This window comes from Carassius carassius, chromosome 42, assembly GCF_963082965.1.
Source record: "Carassius carassius chromosome 42, fCarCar2.1, whole genome shotgun sequence".
In the NCBI taxonomy this organism is placed as follows: domain Eukaryota; kingdom Metazoa; phylum Chordata; class Actinopteri; order Cypriniformes; family Cyprinidae; genus Carassius; species Carassius carassius.
Genome location: NC_081796.1, coordinates 1,497,444 through 1,520,024, shown reverse-complemented (window position 1 = coordinate 1,520,024; position 22,581 = coordinate 1,497,444). Strand labels below are relative to the sequence as shown.

Below are 22,581 nucleotides of genomic sequence, written 5' to 3'. Positions count from 1 at the left end.
ATGAATCTTGTAAATATTTGTCATAATTTCATATATTAAAAGCTTCACCGCACTGATTTAAGAGGTGATGCCAGCTCTGTTTGTGCGGTTATGCCAGCTCCAGACTCAAACTCAAAGGTGATTTAGATGTCCGATGCCTTTAAATGATCCGTCCTATCAAACATGAGTGAAGGAGGCCGAGGAGCAGCTCACCTCTCTCTTCCAGACGGGGTTGACCGTGTTGCAGATGATGCCCGAGCGTTTCTCCTGACCGTGGTGAGGCAGCGCAGGGAAGATGCTGTGCTTTCCAGGCTGGATGCAGATCTTCAGATACGGGTCAGGATTGAAGAACATTCCCTTCTTCAGAGCCACTGCCTGAACGTCTGAAAAAGAGCAGAGCAAAGGAAAACTGAAACTTAAACTTACTTATGTAGTGTAATTATTACCATTGTCATTTTATTAAAATTATCTATTATCTTGTTATTATAATTTGCAAATTCTAATATGTATATATATATATATATATATATATATATATATATACTTTGTTTATTAATTCAATAATCATTTACAGTTTATGGTGAAATGACAACACCAAAAACAATATCAGTGAGTCAAAACACTGTACATGTGTATGTAGGTATATTAACATTCTGATATTAAGATAAATTATTACATTATATATAAAAAAAATCTAATTACACACACACACACACACACACACACACACACACACACACACACGCACACATACATGTTTGATGATTATAATTATAATAATACATTAAAACAAATAAACAAATAAATTGTAATTACTCCAATTAAATGTTATAATACTAATTATATACACAGTATCTTTATATAGCTGCTACACTATATTATTACATTATAAATATAAATGCTGTTTATTTATATTTATTTGTTTATTTATTTATATATTTAAATGTAACAACAAATTTAGTACTACTGCTAATAATAATTCAGGCTACACAGTGCATCCCCAGAAAGGTACTCCTTTCCTGTTAATATTCAACTGCATATATGTTCTAATTTTTGTGTTTCCTGGTGACCTTGTAATATTAAAACATAATTTATAGAAAAACAGGGGAAGCGAGAGGCTTAAAGGCTAGAGTCTGGGAATATGAAGAGAAAAGCAGGAAGTGTCAGAATCCCACCGGAGCTCATTATCTCCTCCAGTATCCAGACAGCAGACAGAGATGGATACTGACTCTCAGCTTAATGCGTTTTTAACACTATAGATGGAGCGTCTGAGTGTGTGATGCCATTTAGAGCCACGAGACCTCCCATATTCACTGAAAAGATGTGAAATTATTATTTTTTTTCAGGTTTCTTCTCAAACAACCGTGCCAAGCTAACAGAACAAGAGGATATTCCCTCGGTTTCAGGTTTTTGCAGGTCATCTGCCCACAAGCTAAAATAAACTGTTCTTCATCTCTCAAGGGGTTTTTCTGCTCACTGACGAGATTTGCTGCAGCTGGACCTCCTTCAAAGCTGCTAATGTGTTTGCAGAAACATGTTCAAGCAGACCTTCTGCTCACGGCAGAAGATGGAGCTATGAATAAAACATACAGCACTGAGGAGTCGCTTCAGATATAACTTCAGATATAGAGAAAAGAGAGGGTTTGAAGGGACAAGATTCATTATTTGATCATTAATCATTTAAATCGTATTTGGGTTGTGACATTGGATTCAAACAGTTTAATTCAGAGGTTAATGATAATACAGAAGCCCTGCACTATACATCAAGAATCGCTGCAAAACGAACCTAAAAACCTTGTTATTTCTGCAGGTTTCATTGAAACTGCTGACGTCCACAGTGAGTGTGAAACACAACAGGATTCATGGGAAACAGAGACACAACAGAAAAAGGTTATAAATGTTTTATGAAGCCCAGAGACTTCAGTGAAAGAGAGAGAGACATTTCTGAGGCTATGAAGATGAAAAGGTGTTGAGAAGCTTCTCTGAAACACAAAAAACTGTTCCCTTGAGGATCCAAAACATATGAATTTATTAAATTAAAAAGTAACTGAAATGAATAAAAAAATTAACTAAAAATTTAATTTATAGACACACACACACACACACACACAGTCTCTTCTGCTCATCAAGGCTGCATTTATTACTGTAGATCAAAAATACAGAGAAATTTATATTGTGAAATGTTAATCTAATTTAAAACATCTGTTTTCTGTGTGAATCTGTGTTAAAGTGTAATGTATTTCTGTGATGCTCCGCTGTATTTTCAGCATCATTCCTCCAGTCTTCAGTGTCACATGATCTTCAGAAATCATGAAAATATGATGATTAACTGCTCAAGAAACATTTATGATTATTATCAATGTTGAACACAGTTGTGCTGCTCAATATTTCTGTGGAAACTGTGATGCATTTTATTTTTCAGGATTCACAGATGAACAGGAAGCTCAAAAGAACAGCTTTTATTTGAAATAGAAATCTTTTGTAACATTATAAATGTCTTTACTGTCATTTTGATCAATTTAATGCACCCCTGACGAATAGCATTTCTTTCTTTCTTTCAAGGTATTAATGACATTACAGTCATTTAAGTTGTTCTTTGTTTTTTTTTTTTAGATACACACACACACACACACACACACACACACACACATTGCCAGCACTGCCTTACCTGACAGAGAGAAGCTGATGAGTCTCCTGCTGCCCAGAGTCTGAGGAAGCTCCTGACTGATGACAGGCTTCAGCGCCTGTCAGAGAGAACCACAGCGGTCAGCTGATCACGTGACTGAGGACAGGAAGAGCTGCTGATAACAGGAAGTGACTTTACACAGGCCACGCCCCTTTCTTTCTTTCCTCTTCTGTTGTTTCAGCAGTGTCTGATATACTGTGCTTAAAGCCCATTACAGACGCCCGGCTCATGGCACCAATCAATAGCACACATTCATTATGACTGCATTGATTCAGCATCCAGGAAGTGGAAGGGATGGAGGAGAGGGAGAGGCTCATGGGACGGCACTTCTCAGAAGAGGAAAAACTCAAGCTCTACGGCTGATAGGGAACACTGGCTCCAGGGTTATTACTTTAAACTAAAGAACAAATAATTGACTTAAATATACTTTTGTCAACTGAAGAAAAACTACTGCAATATACAAGATCAAAATCAAAATCAAATTCAAAATCATCCTTCTTCAGAAATACAACAAAAAAGCTGTGTTTGTGTGCAGTAAGAAATCCCACCAGCAGATGGCAATAGATGTGACGTGATGATGCAAATAAAATAAAATAAAATAAAATAAAATAAAATAAAATAAAATAAAATAAAATAAAATAAAATAAAATAAAATAAAATAAAATAAAATAAACTGAAATAAGTTGAAGCACTAAAATTACTAAATGGATATCAATGAAAATATTAAAACTATCTAAAAATAGTGAACTATTATACTTTATTTGACACAGTAAAATGATCTTGGGGTCTAGGGTTATTATCACAGCTAAAACTATCAAAATAAGTTTTGTTTATTGAAATAAAATAATAAAATGAAACATTAAAAATGAGAAATGTTGTCTTAGCAACTACGTGAAATATGTTTAATTGTATGCACTAATATTAGTAACTGGACATAAATAAAAACTAAAACTGAATTAAATAACCTGAAATAAAAATAAAGTACACCTAAATAATAATAAAAGAAATAAAACTAATAAAAATGCTTTAAAAAAATAAATAAAGATAAAAGCTAATTTAAAATATTATTAAAATTATACTACCCTACAACTGATACTAAAACAAAACTATTGTGTAGCCCCAAACAAAACATGAGGGGTAAAGTAAAATTGGAAATAGTATTTAAATAAAACAAATTACCCAAAGTAATAATTCCTGTTCTAGCACTTACTCCACCAGATGTGCTCAATCTTCATAATTTTGTGTTTAGTCTGTTTAGATCTTTATAAATTCAACAGTCCATTCATTAATGAGGTGAGGACCAAAGACTTTCACTTCTTTTCAGCAGGCAACTTGCACAGAATGACAGCCAAAGGGATTTAAAACACAACACAACACACATTTAGTGCAGAAACACCTTTTACAATCTTTGTAATGTTCGTCTACAGTACATACAGTTCTTCCAGAAAACTGCCTATAAATGAGTACAAACATCCTTTAGAGTGAACAGAGACAAACAGCAGGCAGACAGAAAAGCAGAGCAGGTGTTTGGAGCAGTTCACACCCAAATGAGATGCAAATCCTGTCCTCCTGAACGGAGCTTTACCCAGATTACTCAGATTAATCAGATCTGCAGGAGACTCAACTGTGCTTCAGCGGGACTCTGGGATCCAGAACGGGCTATTACACAAAAAGTGGAGTTTTAAACAGCAAATCCTATTTCAGCCTGCAGATCAATCTGTTTGTTAGAGTTTCACGGTGATGCTGTTTGTTTTTAGTAATTATTACATTTTTATTTTATGATTCACCTTTATGATTTATGTTTCCAGGGTATCTATGTGGTTGCTAAGGAGATTTAAGTTGTTTTAAAACTGTTGCTAGGTGGTTGCTAGGGTGTCAAAAGAGCCCAATCACAAGTCTCTATGACATTCAGGTCTCTATTAAGAAATCTCTGTTTAACTTCCAAAAGATACAGAGTGAAATTGACTTTATGGTCTCTGTGATTTTATGGTAGTCTAAACCTGCCACAGAGCCATATGCATATATATGTAAAAAAAAGATTTTAATGACTAAAAAAAGTAAAATATATTTGCCAACAAATTTTTTATTTTTATTTTTTATTAATACATGGTAAATTATAGAGTGTATTTTAAGAAAAGTCTTTTAATAAGGTAAATCCAACATACATGGAACACTTGACAATTTAACATAAACGAGAACGGACACCGACTAAGGGATAAACTAAGAGTATTTGTAGGGGAGCAAACAAAGGAACAGATGAGATAATCAAACACAGGTGAACGAAATTAAAATTAAAATTAGGAATTAAATAAAACAGAGGTTTTCTTGTTTGATCGTCCAGAGTTGGTTCAAGTTCTTACCAGCTCCCTTGGCCAACTAGCACCTCATTTAAGATCCAATGCCAGGAATCTTGGAGTGGTTTTTGACAGTGCTTTTAAACTGGATAAGCAGGTCAGTGCTGTTGTTAAGTCTAGCTTTTTTCAGCTTAGACTGATAGCTAAAGTCAAACCTTATCTGAGACAGGCTGACCTAGAAAAAGTTATTCATGTTTTTATTACCTCTCGCCTGGATCACTGCAACTCCTTGTATACAGGCATTGGGAAGTCTGAGCTCTATCGTCTGCAGCTTGTACAGAATGCAGCAGCTCGTCTTTTAAGCGGCAGGAAGAAGTGTGAGCACATTACTTCAGTGCTCTCATCACTTCACTGGCTTCCAGTAAAGTATCGGATTGATTTTAAGGTTATTTTATTTGTTTTTAAATGTCTCAATGGGCTAGCCCCAGAGTACCTTACAGACCTTGTCAGGTTGCATAGGCCCTCCAGAGACCTCCGTTCAGCCAGCCTGATGGTCCTGGAGGTTCCTAGATCGAAACTGAGATCCAGTGGTGATCGAGCCTTCTTAGTGGCAGCTCCCACTCTCTGGAACTCACTGCCCATAGCTGTTCGGACTGCTAGTAGCCTGTCCACTTTTAAATCATTGCTGAAGACTCATTTGTTTGAAGTAGCTTTTGGCACAGGGGAGCCGCCTTGATTAATGTGTTGTATTCTATGTGTACCTTTATTCTTAGAATTTTGTTACTTCATTATTCCTATTGTATCAGTGTGTGACTAACATTTTTTTTGTGTGTATTTTACTGTGAAGTACTTTGGTAGGCCCTGGCCCTGGACATGTGCTATATAAATAAATGTGACATTTATTTTATCTTTGCCACGGGTATATGGACCCCCCCCCCAAAAAAAATCATTTCTTGGGGAAATCTAGGAATCCCAGGGCTCTGGTGGGTACTCTACAGGTGTGGGGGTGGCTAAAACAGGGTGCTCAGGAGATGAAGGAGGACTGGACGGGACCAGCAGGCGAAGGAGGGCTGGACGGAACCAGCAGAGGTGAAGGAGACGAAGGAGGGCTGGACAGGACCAGCGAAGGTGAAGGAGAGGAAGGAGGCGACGGAGGGCTGGACGGGACCAGTGGAGGTGAAGGAGACAAAGGAGGGCTGGATTGGACCAGTGGAGATGAAGGAAACGAAGGAGGCAAAGGAGGGCTGGACGGGACCAGTGGAGGTGAAGGAGACGAAGGAGGTGAAGGAGGGCTGGACGGGACCAGTGGAGGTGAAGGAGACGAAGGAGGGCTGGATGGGACCAGCGGAGGTGAAGGAGATGAAGGAGGCGAAGGAGGGCTGGACAGGAACAGTGGAGGTGAAGGAGACGAAAGAGGGCTGGACGGGACCAGCTGAGGTGAAGGAGACGAAGGAGACAAAGGAGGGCTGGACGGGACCAGTGGAGGTGAAGGAGACGAAGGAGGCAAAGGAGGGATGGACGGGACCAGTGGAGGTGAAGGAGATGAAGGAGGGCTGGACGGGACCAGCTGAGGTGAAGGAGGCGAAGGAGGCAAAGGAGGGCTGGACGGGACCAGTGGAGGTGAAGGAGACGAAGGAGGCAAAGGAGGGATTCTTAGAATTTTGTTACTTCATTATTCTTATTGTATCAGTGTGTGACTAACATTTTTTTGTGTGTATTTTACTGTGAAGTACTTTGGTAGGCCCTGGAAATGTCCTATATAAATAAATGTGACATTTATTTTATCTTTGCCACGGGTATATGGAAAAAAAAAAAAACATTTCTTGGGGAAATCTAGAAATCCCAGGGCTCTGGTGGGTGCTCTACAGGTGTGGGGGTGGCTAAAACAGGGTGCTCAGGAGATGAAGGAGGACTGGACGGGACCAGCAGGCGAAGGAGAGCTGGACCAGCAGTGGTGAAGGAGACGAAGGAGGGCTGGACGGGACCAGCGGAGGTGAAGGAGACGAAAGGAGGCAAAGGAGGGCTATACGGGACCAGTGGAGGTGAAGGAGACAAAAGAGGGCTGGACGGGACCAGCGAAGGTGAAGGAGATGAAGGAGGCGACGGAGGGCTGGACGGGACCAGTGGAGGTGAACGAGACAAAGGAAGGCTGGATTGGACCAGTGGAGATGAAGGAGACGAAGGAGGCAAAGGAGGGCTGGACGGGACCAGTGGAGGTGAAGGAGACGAAGGCGGCAAAGGAGGGATGGACGGGACCAGTGGAGGTGAAGGAGATGAAGGAGGGCTGGACGGGACCAGCGGAGGTGAAGGAGACGAAGGAGGCGAAGGAGGGCTGGACAGGACCAGTGGAGGTGAAGGAAACGAAGAAGGACTGGACTGGACGGGACCAGCAGAGGTGAAAGAGATGAAGGAGAGCTGGATGAGACCAGTGGATGTGAAGGAGACGAAGGAAGTGAAGGAGGGCTAGACAAGACCAGAGGAGGTGAAGGAGACTAAGGAGGGCTGGATGGGACCAGTGGAGATGAAGGAGATGTAGGAGGCAAAGGAGGGCTGGACGGGACCAGTGGAGGTGAAGGAGACGAAGGAGGCAAAGGAGGGCTGGACGGGATCAGTGGAGGTGAAGGAGACGAAGGAGGGCTGGACGGGACCAGCGGAGGTGAAGGAGATGAAGGAGGGCTGGACGGGACCAGCGGAGATGAAGGAGACAAAAGAGAGCTGGATGTTACCAGTGGAGGTGAAGGAGACGAAGGAGGACTGGACTGGACAGGACCAGTGGAGGTGAAGGAGACGAAAGAGGGCTGGACGGGACCAGTGGAGATGAAGAAGACGAAGCAGGGCTGGACGGGACCAGCGGAGGTGAAGGAGACGAAGCAGGGCTGGACGGGACCAGCGGAGGTGAAGGAGATGAAGGAGGCGAAGGAGGGCTGGACGGGACCAGTGGAGATGAAGGAGACAAAGGAGGCAAAGGAGGGCTGGACGAGACCAGCAGAGGTGAAGGAGACGAAGCAGGGCTGGACGGGACCAGCGGAGGTGAAGGAGACGAAGCAGGGCTGGACGGGACCAGCGGAGGTGAAGGAGATGAAGGAGGCGAAGGAGGGCTGGACGGGACCAGTGGAGGTGAAGGAGACGAAAGAGGGCTGGACGGGACCGGCGAAGGTGAAGGAGATGAAGGGGGCGAAGGAGGGCTGGACGGGACCAGTGGAGGTGAAGGAGATAAAGGAGGGCTGGACGCGACCAGCGGAGACGAAGGAGACAAAAGAGAGCTGGACATTACCAGTGGAGGTGAAGGAGACGAAGGAGGACTGGACTGGACGGCACCAGTGGAGGTGAAGGATACGAAGGAAGACTGGACTGGAAGAGACCAGCGGAGACAAAGGAGGCAAAGGAGGACTGGACCAGCAGAGGTGAAGGAGACAAAGGAGGTGAAGGAGGGATGGATGGGACCACCAGAGGTGAAGGAGACGAAGGAGGGCTGGACGTGACCAGTGGAAGTGAAGGAGACGAAGGAGGCGTAGTAGGGCTGGACGGGACCAGTGGAGGTGAAGGAGACGAAGGAGGACTGGAGTGGACGGAACCAGCGGAGGTGAAGGAGACGAAAGAGGGCTGGACGGGACCATCGGAGGTAAAGGAGGTCTGGACAGGATGAGCGGAGATGAAGGAGATGAAGAAGGACTGGATGGGACCAGCGGAGACGAAGGAGGGCTGTACGGGACCAGCGGAGATGAAGGAGACGAAGGAGGGCTGGACGGGACAGCGGAGATGAAGGAGACGAAGGAGGGCTGGACGGGACCAGCGGAGACGAAGGAGACGAAGGAGGGCTGGACAGGACCAGTGGAGATTAAGGAGACGAAGGAGGGCTGGACGAGACCAGCAGAGGTGAAGGAGACGAAGGAGGGCTGGACAGGACCAGCGGAGACGAAGTAGACGAAGGAGGGCTTGACAGGACCAGTGGAGATTAAGGAGACGAAGGAGGGCTTGACGAGACCAGCAGAGGTGAAGGAGACGAAGGAGGGCTGGACGGGACCAGTGGAGGTGAAGGAGATGAAGGAGGTGAAGGAGGGCTGGACGGGACCAGTGGAGGTGAAGGAGACGAACGAAGACTGGACGGGACCAGTTGAGGTGAAGGAGACGAAGGAGGGCTGGACGGGACAAGTGGAGACGAAGGAGACAAAAGAGAGCTGGACGTTACCAGTGGAGGTGAAGGAGAAGAAAGAGGACTGGACTGGACGGGAACAGTGGAGGTGAAGGATACAAAGGAAGACTGGACTGGAAGGTACCAGCGGAGACAAAGGAGGCAAAGGAGGACTGGAATGGACCAGCAGAGGTTAAGGAGACGAAGGAAGTGTAGTAGGGCTGGAAGGGACCAGTGGAGGTGAAGGAGATGAAGGAGGACTGGACTGGACGGGACCAGCGGAGGTGAAGGAGACAAAGGAGTGCTGGACTTGACAGGACCAGCGGAGGTGAAGGAGACAAAGGAGGGCTGGACGGGACCATCGGAGATGAAGGAGGTCTGGACAGGATGAGCGGAGACGAAGGAGATGAAGGAGGACTGGATGGGGCCAGCGGAGACGAAGGAGACGAAGGAGACGAAGGAGAGCTGTACGGGACCAGCGGAGACGAAGGAGGGCTGTACGGGACCAGCGGAGACGAAGGAGATGAAGGAGTCCTGGACGGGACCAGCGGAGGTGAAGGAGACGAAGGAGGGCTGGACAGGACCAGTGGAGATGAAGGAGGGCTGTACAGGACCAGGGAGACGAAGGAGATGGAGGCCTGGACAGGACCAGGGAGACGAAGGAGATGGAGGCCTGGACGGGACCAGCGGAGGTGAAGGAGACGAAGGAGGGCTGGATGGGACCAGCCGAGGTGAAGGAGACGAAGAAGGGCTGGACGGGACCAGCAGAGGTGAAGGAGATGAAGGAGGGCTGGACGGGACCAGCGGAGGTGGAGGAGACGAAGGAGATGGAGGAGTGCTCTAGAGTGGGTTCTGGGATGAGGAAGGGTACCGAGAAACCTAGGGATTGCACCATGTTCATTATTGCTGAGAGACACACTAGAATACATTCCTGCGGGAGTTGGATGATGAGGCTAGGGAAGTCTTTTTTTCTTCCTTAACCTCAAAATCAGAACCATTTAAGAACAGTATGAGATTAATCAACTCAAATCATCTAACCCTAGGGGTGGGGGATATTGACAAAAATGTATATCTCGATATTTCTTTTCAATATCTCGATATCGATATTCAGACGATAATTTTGCAATCCTTTAAAGAAATGTGTACAAACTGGCAAAGAAGGTCCAGTTGGTCTTTTATATTGCTGCATTTTACCTATTATTGTATGGAATTACTAGTACATAAAGATATGAGACATTATTTATTTAAACATGAACCATGAATGTTACTGTACTAAATATTTATTTTAATACAAGAACAGTGCTTTTTCAGTACAATATATGTTCGTAATAAATTAACTTTGTGCTTTGCAAACAGACTAACAACAATGTGACTACCTCATTAAAAAAAGTTGTGTTTTGCAAAATGTAAACATTAGAACACAACATTATAACATTTTTGTACATTATATTAATATAAAAGATGAGGATAAAAAAAGACAAGAGGAACAAAATAAATAACAGACACTGCTCTGCAGTACGGCTCCGAGGTTCTGCTGGACCACAGATCAGAGGTTGTGGCATAATAGGTGACCTTCTGCAATTTATGGGACAGCGTTTGTCTTGAATGGTTTTGGTAGAGCTGTTTCACTGAAATATCTCCTTGAAGGCAGATTATATCTGGGATCTAAAGTCTGTAACATTTCTTGAAACCCATCCTTCTCGACTGATTGAATTGGCAACATGGACCTTTGCAATAAAACTTGTTAAAGAGTTTGTAATCGTTTTCCACTTTTCACTTTTTTTGTCATATGGTGTTTTCTTTGTGAATGTTTCTGCCAAGGTCTGTTGTGTCTGTTCTTTTTTTTTTTGTACCGTGTTTGTAGCAGCAGTGTTGTTTTGTTCAGCATGAAGCCTTTTATACTCTTCAAACTGTGTTTTGTGCGTTGTACGGACGGAGATGATGGAAGAGGTTGGTTGTGGCGCTCTGCTATACGGCGCTCTGCATGCGACAAATTCTACAGATGGGCGACTTTTGTTGCTCGTCTTTTTTGTCAAAACCAAACCATCTCCAGGCTAAAGAAGCTGACCCATGTCTCGCTGTTAGCTCTTCTGGCAATGGTTTTAAGGATGACTGTGTATTTTCACTTTCTTCGCTCATTTTTGTGTTGTTGCGCTCGAAACTAGATAACAAGTGACTGAGTAACATAGGCACGGCACACTGTAATGACGTAAGATGTCAGGGGCACTGAGGCATTATGGGCAGTTCACCGTATTAATAAAAATGTTTTAGTTTGTACTAACAAAAAAGTTGTTTCTAGAAGTTTAAAAAAAGCCCTTTTCGTGTTCGGAGGCTATTCCGGTGGATCTCTCGGGAAAAATGTATTGCATCTTTTGGACTCATCATTATACAACGCAATGTTCTAATGATGCATTCATGAAGTTCACCACTTGAGGACGCCACAGACATTTAAGAAAAACTTTTTAACTTCAGACTTCAGTTTTCCACAAACAATGCATATTTTGCCTTTTCTAGCAGCTATTTTATTAATCGTACATCAGCTTTACGTTTTTGGATTGTTGCTTCAACTAAGAAACGTCATAACACACAGGTAAGAACTCCGTAGTTGTATTGCAAATTAGTAGCAGCTTACTCATTGAGGAATGATCGTGATTTTGTACAAAAAAACAAAAAAAACAAAATACAGTCAAACAAACCCCTACATTATTAAAATTGCTACATATAATTGTTTAGAAGGTTATGGTGTGCGTTATTTGTTTTCTCTTTAACTTCCTTCAGCTCTTTTCATGTTTGGGAGGTCGGATTGTACAAATTATGAAATACTCAATATCCCAATTTTGCGTATCATCCAGACAACAATTTGGATATTATCATCTAAACGATATATCGCCCACCCCTATCTAACCCCAACAGGAAGCATGCGACTAGAGCGGCATCATGCCAGCTCACCCGACAGAGAGCTTGAGAAACCCCTCCACATATCACTCCAATCTGCCCTGCTGTAAACCCCACAGAGCGTCCTCAACTGCAGTCATCATTCTTTGGTCCGTTATTCTGTTACAGTTGGTGGTATGAAGGAGACATCACGATGGAGATCCAAGAAAAAGTATTTTAATAAATTTAACAAATACATGGACCACTTGCCAACTTAACATAAATGAGAAAGGACACCGACTAAGGGAAAACTGAGAGTATTTGTAGGGGAGCAAACAAAGGAACTGATGAGATAATTAACCAAACACAGGTGAACAAAATTACAATTATGGTAGTGCCTTCAATGTAATAAGTGGTAAGTGCTGTTTCTACCTGATTTAACCAATAAAAATGAGTTTTGTCTGTATAATTTGATCTAATTTGCAATGTCAAATAATATTTTTGCCAGTTTATTTAGATATTACACTTTCTAGGTCTTTTTTTAAGTATTCAGTACTAATGGTATACATATCAACACAAACTCAATTCTGGATATTAAATAGAATGATGTGTGCTACATTAATATAATCTAATAAATGCTACGTAATCTGAATTAATCAGTCCCAGTGTAAAAGGAGCAAACCAAATCTGTGATGCTGTGCAGTCATCAGAACACATGAAAACACTGAGAGGAGAGTGATTTGTGTGTGTGTGTGTGTGTGCTAGACTTGAGAGTGACGCTAATGCTATAAGCAGCCAGTTAATAGGAAAACAGCTGAAAGAGAGAGAGAGAGGCTGCAGGATGCTGAATGCATGCTAATGTCTGTGTGATACGTGAGAGGAGAGCAGTGGGACACACATTTACACCTGATTTACAACGTAAAAGTGGTGCAGACATTTCTAACCTAATGTGCAAGGCTTCCACTTTCATGTACATCTTGTTATTAAGCGGATTGATATTAAGCGGATTGATATTACAAACTGGTAATTCCTATATTATTTTAATGTATTGTTGTAAAAGTAAACACACTGGTTTGAAGCACCAATAGTTTTACTGTTTATTACACTTTGTTATTCTTCTAGTTATTTATGGCTAATGAATCCGAAGTCTTGAAAATAGCTTACTTTTGCATTTCAAAATAAGGTGGATACATTCAATGATTTAATTGTGCCATCACTCATAACCAATACATCAACATTTATATTAAATATAGAAAAATATACTGTGAAATGAAAAAGGTTGAAATGAAAATATTGATGCTCATTACTACTCGTTTTTAAATTGGTGCATGCCAATTAAAATGATTAAGATAGTGTTGGACCTTTGTTATATATATGTTCTACTGTTTTACTTTTTGCATGAAATATTTCATATAAGGCATATACAATTTTCATAGGCAGAGAAGTATAAATACATTATAGCTAACAAAATTATATCACCTACTACAACACACACATTCACTTACACAACAGCTCTTAAAAAACAAAGGCATCACCGAATCAAAAAAACATGCCCACGAAAGCTATTTTTATTCACACTCCCAAATGAGTTCTTTTCACTCGACTCACACATATTGCATTACTCTGAAATTGCACTATGCACAAAACAAACTATTTAGAAAGCACTCGACCATCCATCACGTCTGACTGAACTACACTGTTCCCTTTTCTCATCCAAACATAAACTCAAAGCTCTTTTTCGTCTGCATCAGTTTGACATGACAGCTTCCACCTGGCCAGCGGAGGAACGCCATCTTTCTGCTGACTGCATCAACAAAGTCATTCGATACTAGAGGACAAAGTGAACAATAGCACATAAATCTGCTGCCCGTCCTGTTCCAGCTCTGGAGAGAAGACATCCTTACTTGAAAAGGTCTCTCTCTGATCGTTTAAAGGTCAGTGAGCAGATGACCTTCAGAATCATGAAGCTGCACATCTGCATTGCTCCCAAACTCCCCAAAATCCCAACAGAGGTGGGATTTCTGTATTTGGCTGTGTTTTATTTACAGTGCGTTTCTGCTGACTTTGTAAGTCTTTTTAAAATGATTAAAAGAGCTATTTGTGGCTAGTTGAATCAGACTACACTGGTCATGCTGTTCAACACTTAATGTTTTCTTGACATTATTTCTGAGAAAAATGCTTTAGTTGGTTAAAAAAGTTAAATATGTTAAATTTCTAAATTATTAAATTATTGTTAAATATATAAAAAGAAAACATGAAGAAATTGCTCTTGCTTATATAACACTGCTATTGTTTTAATCTTTAAACCTGAAATGTTAAAAGTAAAAAACATTTTATTTTACATTTGACACTTTTATTTTAAGGATCAGTGCTCAGCTACACTGAGAGAAAAAAACCCCGGTAAAAATACATTTCACTCAGAAATTACTAGTAAATTTCACACTTAATTACAAAGAATTACACAAAATTAAATGTTACATTTTGAAGCCTAAAATAGTATTTTCGTGCAACAACAATCTTTGTTTTATTTACAACTTTAAAGATCCTTTTATACAGTGTACAACAAACCCTTTAAGTCATAGAAAGCTATAATATTACTTTTGTATTATCAGTAAGAATTTGCTGCAAACGGCTGCAGGTGTGTAAAGAGCTCTAAATTGGAGTGCTGACCAATTAAAAGCATTCATGGATAAAACTGCTGAACATATGCAAATATACAGAAACGAGGCAAAAATGAATGCAAAGTAAACACTCAGACTACAGCTCGACTGCAGCAGCCAGAAATCTCACTTGTAATCGTCTTAAGTGTTTCCCACAGTGTCAAACAGAACATTCATAATCACAGAATCACAGCAGAATAGCGTCTGTCATAACAGCTGAAAGCAGCTACCTTCACCCAGCCAGGTCTCCAGGCGAGAGCGTCCTCCCTCTTGCCCCTCGCCGTCCGGCCGGGCGACATGAGTCCACGCTCAGCTCGCCCCGGGTGATAATTCAGAATCAGAGCCCTCGCTAACGGAGAACCTCCATAAAGACGAGCCAGCCTCGCTTTGCCATCCATCAGCACGTCCGCAGCTCTTCTGTGCTATCCACTGAAAAACCCATCCGCTGTACCCGATCCCAGGCTTTTCCGCCTCTGCTTCCGCCGAGGTTATTTTTAAACAGCTCGCCCGAGAAAGGGCACTGGTGTTGAGATCAAGTTTTCTGGCTCTCAGCATTTCTGGAGACCACGCCAGCACAAAGGCAGTGGGGCTGCGGAAACTCAATCTCTGGCTTTGGATTAGTGCTAACAAAGGGTTATTTAGGGGTTGCTTATGCTGAAAGTCGTGATCATTAACAGCTGATCTTCACACCAGATCACATCTGCGTTCTGTCATCGATCCGTCCATATGGAGGTATTTGAACGCTTGTCTGTTGTACTTGGGTGGAATGACCTTTAATCCATTCAACATCTAATTTCTGAATGCAGAGAGAAGGACAAACCATTGTGTGACCAGAACGCAAGATAAGAGCAGAAAAAGCACTTATTATCGTCCAGTAATCCTAGTCACGTCCCTTCAGAGCACTGGATATCAGTGAAAAACCCTGCATTTTATCCAAGTGTGAACATGTGCTACTACTCAGCTTTTTCTACTAAATACGCAATCTATGTTCATAGCTTCCTATCTTTTCAAGTCAATTAGATGAGCTATAAATGCCACATGGGGAAATGAAGAGGTCTATTTCATGCTTTTAATAGATCTTTGAAACATAATTAGGCACTGGTAAACATCTACGATAGTATGATGAAATATTAGAGATATGTTGATTTGCAAAAAACATTTAACCAATTTAGTTAGCATTTAGCTGCAGGAGCGAACTAGCCTCATCTGAACCCCCCAACAGATCTAACTCGTAAAACTGACTAATCTCATTTTAAGAGCTCAATTCAGCCAAATGTCATGATAATGCACTAAATAATGCAAACTGTTATATCACTAACATCTATAGCCAACCATAAAACAATTCCATAGTTAAAAGCACCAGTCCAGATCTTGTTGGTGACCTCTGCCCTCTCTAGTATTTCAGCGTCACAAGCTCGTCTGGAGCCAGTTCATCATCACTGGGACATCAGACATGCTGGAGGGGTTCGTTTAATGCTGAGTTTACATGGGCATCTTCCCTGATCACGTGACCTTATGTGTCACAACAGATTTAACCTCAAACACCAAAACCAAGGGTGTGTGTGTGTGTGTGTATGTGTGTGTGTGTTTACTCACATTGGCAGAGGGGTTTCGCACCGTCACGCTCGGCGTCGTGGCTCTAAGCGCTCCACTCAAACCATGATAATATCTGAAACAAACCTTGGTCTCAGCTGCACGAGAGAGAGAAACAGAGGAACAGAAGGACATGAAGGTCAAGACATCGTCGACTTACACGCTGATCCACAACTGAGGACGAAATCTCCTCTCTCTCAAACTCAGAAGTTGGTGTTGTTTGATTAAATACATAATCACACCAATTACCCATTATTACAATTACAAAATAACATATAACATTGATGAATAAATACATTTTCTTCAGTAGAGGTGTGCAGAGAGTGGATGTTAAGGTGCTGCTATAGGACATAACTGATAAGATATCTAGAGTGATTTTGGTCTTCAACAAGTCACACACTTTTTTTGTGAGAAATGGAAAAGGATAAACAAAATATTTATATTTCAAATAATGATCTGTGAAAAATAAACTGAAAAAAAAAATCCTGAAAAATAAACTGAAAAATATTGAGCAGCACAACTGTGTTCAACACTGATAATAATCAGAAATGTTTCTCGAGCAGTGAATCATCATATTATTCTGATTTCTGAAGATCACGTGACACTGAAGCCTGGAGAAATGATGCTGAAAATACAGCGGAGCATCACAGAAATACATTACACTTTAACACAGATTCACACAGAAAACAGGTATTTTACATTATAATAATATTTCACTGTTTTCACTGTATTTTTGATCAAATAAATGCATCTTTGGTGAGCAGAAGAGAGTTTTGAACACTTGTGTACCATTATTATATTTATATACTGTATCATGGTATTTCAATGGTACTCCAAAATGCTTCAAAGAACTCCATGGTATAAAATGGTACATGTCCAAATAATCCAAGCAACAATTGAAAAGTTTGGATGAATATCGTACTCAGATCGGTGCAATGAAAGCTGACAGCTGTTAAAGTCAATGTCAAAGCCAACAGATTTTCATGAGACGTCTCCTCGAGTGCGTTTCAGATTTCAATTTCATTTCTCAAAGCATTTCTGCGAGTGTGTGTGGCATATGCTGGCAAAACACAATGCATTAGATATGCTACATCTGCTATTGTCATGTACAGTATAAAGAGCGATGTGATGTCAGAGGAATTCAGAGGTGTGTGTGTGTGTGTGTGTGTGTTAATGGATGTGTGTGTGTAAGAGAGTGTGTGTGTGTACTTGTTTAACTGAATTTCACCTCATCCACCAGAGAGGAATCAGATTAGATTCAACATATTACTGTAGTTGCTCTGAATTTGCCAAGTGTATGATGTATTATGTAAATGTGATTGATTTATATGATAACTGTGTCTTTCATCTCATCCAGACTTCATATAAACACTAGATTCATCACATTTTTGTTAGGAATTCAGTTCTAAGGTTTTAAGTGAACAGTATGTCTCTAGCGCATCAGCTGCGCCGGAGAAAACACCTAATGAGACGGAGGAGACCGTCATGGAGGATATAAAGGCAGCTTCACGAGCTGAACATTTATATAATCACGCCAACCAGCATGAAGGATCAAGATGAAGACAGAAAGATGAAGATGAAATGAAAATGTGCAGACGGTGAGAAATATCCTCGCACAGCAACTTCAGAGAACAGGCCGACTGCAGAAATACAGCGACGGTGTGAAGATGATGAAGTCCATCGGACTCCCGACTGCTTGCGGACTTGATTGCTTTTTTGGCAACATCAGTGATTTGCAGAGGAATATGTCAAACCCGAACCCTGAGGCGACTCTGTAAAAATGCACTAATGGAAGAAAGAGACAAAAAGACAGGATGAAACAGGAAGAGGAATACTGACCCTCCATGAAGTACAAGCTGGCATCGATTCTCCACACGATCTGGCCTTTGTGGGAGCCGCTCACACCACGACTCTTATAGTCCAGAAAGTTTTCTGACAGAACCTCGTCTGTAAAAGACAAAGAAAGAGATGATGCTAAACTACAGACAAAGATAGGTAGTGGTTTTCTCCTAATCTGCATCTATTTCAAGAACAAATATATTACAAAGGTTGTTAGGACATTATCTTATTATGTCAATGCATTGTTTGGAGAACAATTTTTAAGAATAATATATATATATATATATATATATATATATATATGTGTGTGTGTGTGTGTCCTCTGTTATTAAGAGTTATAAAGCAAATGAAAAAAAACACTATCAGTTTTTAGATGACAGACTATTTATTTAAAGAAAACTTTGCATAAAGATATTCTCAACTACGTTATGAAAGATATTACAGAATTATTTGATATACTGTTTTATATCATATGTGTGTAAACATGGCCATAAATGGGTATTGAGACCACACGCAATGAAAAAAGAAGTGTTATTATATTAAAACAATATTATTATTATTAATAATAATAATAATAATATAATAAAATAATTAATATAAATAAAACTTGTGAAATATTAAAAGTTAAAATAAATGTTTTAATATATTTTTAAATGTAATTAATACTATGATGCTGAGTTGCTGCTCAATTATCAATTATTATTAGTGCAAAATTATTAATAATTGATTATTTGATGAATATAAAGTTCTGAAGAACAGCATTTATTTGAAACAGAAACATTATGAATGTCTTTATTGTCACTTTTGATAAATTTTATGTGTCTTTTCTGAATAAAAGTGTTTATTTATTTACATTTTTTTAATCTTACTTACACCCAAACTTTTGTAATATATAATGGTTTCCAAATTATTAACTGTGTTCAACATTGATAATAATCAGAAATGTTTCTCGAGCAGTTAATCATCATATTTTCATGATTTCTGAAGATCATGTGACACTGAAGACTGGAGGAATGATGCTGAAAATACAGCGGAGCATCACAGAAATACATTACACTTTAACACAGATTCACACAGAACACAGATGTTTTACACTGGAATAATTAACATTTTCTACAGTATTTTTGATCAAATAAATGCAGCCTTGGTGAGCAGAAAGTTTAAAACATTTAAAAAATATGAATTATTAATACTGGCATTACATCGTGCATTGATCAACCAATCAAAACCCAGGATCTAATACCGTCCAGTGAGAAACCCATATCTGTTGACTATGAATGAAGTCAAATGTCATCTTCTCACCGATGAGGTACATGCCGATCCAGTCTCCGGCGTCCACTTCCTCTCTGATGTCCCAGCAGATGAGCATGTCTTCTGATTGGCCGATGCAGTAGAGCGAGGTGCTGACGGTCAGCGTGGAGCGGCTCTGTAAGGACACCAGATCCGTGTCGCTGGTGGATCGAGGCGAGCTGAAGCGTGTCTCGCTCTTACACCGACGCTGGCTCTGAGAGCTCCGTGACGGCGAGGCCATGGCCGCCAGACCCAGAAACCTGCTCTGGTACAGGTTCTGCAGAAGATAACGCCACACACACAGTCACATGCATCCTCACTATCAGAAATCAAGTGAAGCGGTCTAACTGCTGCTGCTATGTATATTTGATTTGAAAAACTTGACACAAATTCAGAAGCAATTTCACTGCACGGAGACCATGTCTTAGTGTTCAAAAGCAGTCAAAATACTTTAACCTTGTGTTTCATCTTGGAATTCCAAATGGATCTTAACACGAGTGAAAATCACTTCCGGTATTCCTTCTCATTAGTATAAGATCCGCTCATTACAGCATCCCTGCTTTTTTCCCGATCTCTGTTTGCTGTTTGGATCACATCTTTCACACTGGCATAAGATCATGTACCCTGATGCCTGATGTCCACATTATGGTCACTCTGTCCCATAAAGGGTTAAAAAAATCAAGTTGAGTTTCATATCACTTATAAAAATGACATTTTGATGAGTTAAAATAATGTAAAACATAAATAGCCATAGCTTACCAATTGCCCATATAATAACTCTATCTCCATATTTTTATAGCTTCATTTCTATGATAAAACTGAAGTATACATATAGTGTGAGGCAGAAATTAAACATTTTAAAAACTGGCACGACAAATATTTTATAATTTACATCGGAAAATATCACTAAAAATATTTATTCAAGCTCTAAACCCATTCTGAAATGAATGCAGAATCTGCAAATGAATGCAATTTCAATGCATTTTAACTAAAGTTTAAAGTTGCGTAAACAAAATTTTGGCAACATCAGCATGAGAAAATCTATCAAAATTCACAATCGGGTGGATTTCTATTGAAATGACCGGATATGACTCTGAAGACCACACCTTTACTCATAAACCAATTTTTTTCTGTTATTATCGTAATAATTGGGCTATTCAAAAGTAGACTGCATGGTAATTCTGGTAAACATCATATATCTAATGCTGTCCAAGCTATCCAGAACAATAAGTGGCCCTAAAATGTGTTATTGATATTTGCATTGTTTGTGGACATGTAACACAGATCTATGAGTGTTAATCAGGAAATATAGTGCTTTCCAGAAGATGGAAGAGAAAAGATCATGCAGAGAGCTGTGAATGAAGAGGAACATGCAACACCCAAAACAATTAGCATTTCATTACTTCTTTTAACTGGAATGTAAATGAATATGGCTTTATTGTGATGTTTATGGTTTATTATCCAGTCAGAGTATTAATAAATCTACCAAGAAGCTTAAACATCACATGCACAATAATGAGGTTCTCATGATCTGTTTACACAGGGTTTCTGCAGGTTTTGTTTTTAAAAATGTAAGTATTAAAAGACATTTATTAAGATCAATTAAAGAACAATAACATGGACTGTTCCTTCTGTTCAAACTTAAAAAAAGTGCTGCTCTTCCTTAATACTTTTGTCTTGTTTTCCAGAGCAAATGTCTAAGGATTCATAAATCAAGATACATTTTCCTGAGAAGCAAAATGACATAAGAAGTCTTGTTTTATGAGAAATTGATAAAAAAAAATGAAACCAGAACAATTATCTGTCAATGGGTTCAAAAAGAAAAAAGAAAAGTGAATTCAAAGGGAAATCACATTTTCATAACTCATTGACAGATATCTGTTCTTGTTGTAAGCATAAACTCACTTCATTTTATCCATTTTTCAGAAAACAACTGAGCTTTAATAAGCATCTTGAGTAAATGTATCTTGGTTTAATCTTATTTAGATATTTGTAATAGAAAACAAAACAGAAATACTGAGGACGAGATTCATTTCAGCAATGCATGCAAGCATTTAATCCCATCTTTAAGACCGTTTTAGGCCTTAATTTGTGAAAGGGTGAATTAAGACTTTTTAATTCCTGCAGAAAGCCTGTTTAGAGTTTTATACACACGATCATCAACCATCTTTGACTTCAACACACAAGCCCAACATCACTATGCCCTAAAGAATTCAGCTTTATCAGAAAGGTGTGATGTAATACTACAAAACTGTCAACATATCTCTGAACGCCTGCCAAGAGCTCACACACACAGACCTTAAAATAGTGAAGCCTCTGGGAGCTGCTCCACCGTAAACAGAGATAGAAAGTGTCAGAGAAAGCAAGAAGACACAACACTTATCTCCTCTGAGGCAAGCTTTCAAAACTTTCCCTTCACTTTGACTTTTCCCAATATCTGACACACTTCTGGGACTGAACTGAACTTGAATATGTGCGCCTGTTGACGAACCACAGCAATGTGAAAAATTCACTAGTTTTTTTTATTCTGAACATGAGAGTTCATGCAAGTAAAATGAATTCATTTGGTTTGAGTTTCAGAGTAATATTTATGTTGTTTGGTTAAATTTAAATATGACAATTGGTCAAAATAACAAATGTTTTCATTCTAGGTTATTCCATCAAATAGTGATGTCTTAACTCTTCTGAATTGAAAACATTGCTATTGTGTTTTCTAAAAATGAATGTTAACATGTCTGAAAACATGGCATATTTGTAGTTATTTTGACCAATTACATTTCATGCTCTAAATTAAAACATTATTATTTAAAATTTGGAAGAAATGTCATCAGTAAATTACAGAATAAATTAAAAGAAAAAAAATCTATATACAGTATAGATTTTTCACATTTACTCAGTTGCTGGTCAGATAGCCTATAATATGGTTTTAGTTAAACAACATTAAGTTATTTTATAAAATAACGATCCTTCAGGTCAAAACTGACCTGGAATGTGGAAATCATCCACAGATTGTGGATGCATTATGAGGGCATACTTGAGTTGAGTTACTAAGCTGGTTTATTAAGACTTGGAAAGAATAAGCCTGAATCACCATTAAAATGATCAATCCATCCACATTGAAATGATTCATTAAAGTTAGGACTGATCGACAAGGTGTCTGTCAGTGGTTTAAGATTTACTAAACAACATCCATGACATAACAGTCCATAGGTTCACATACAAGCTTTAAAGTAA

At 39.9% G+C, this 22,581-nt stretch overlaps 1 protein-coding gene across 4 annotated transcripts in view; it reads right to left on the bottom strand.

Moving 5' to 3' along the window:
* LOC132124047 (E3 ubiquitin-protein ligase HECW1) overlaps positions 1-22,581 on the bottom strand; it is a 62,669-nt gene that overhangs the window by 36,258 nt on the left and 3,830 nt on the right. For 3 of the 4 annotated variants that reach the window (XM_059534802.1, XM_059534804.1, XM_059534803.1), the window contains exons 3-7: positions 19,360-19,624; positions 18,058-18,165; positions 16,222-16,316; positions 2,648-2,723; positions 193-362 (exon numbers count right to left, since the gene is read on the bottom strand). In XM_059534802.1, coding sequence (XP_059390785.1) covers positions 193-362; positions 2,648-2,723; positions 16,222-16,316; positions 18,058-18,165; positions 19,360-19,624 — 714 coding nt within the window. Of the gene's footprint in view, positions 1-192; positions 363-2,647; positions 2,724-14,855; positions 15,043-16,221; positions 16,317-18,057; positions 18,166-19,359; positions 19,625-22,581 lie in introns of those variants that run through there. The other variant, XM_059534805.1, reaches the window with a different exon arrangement.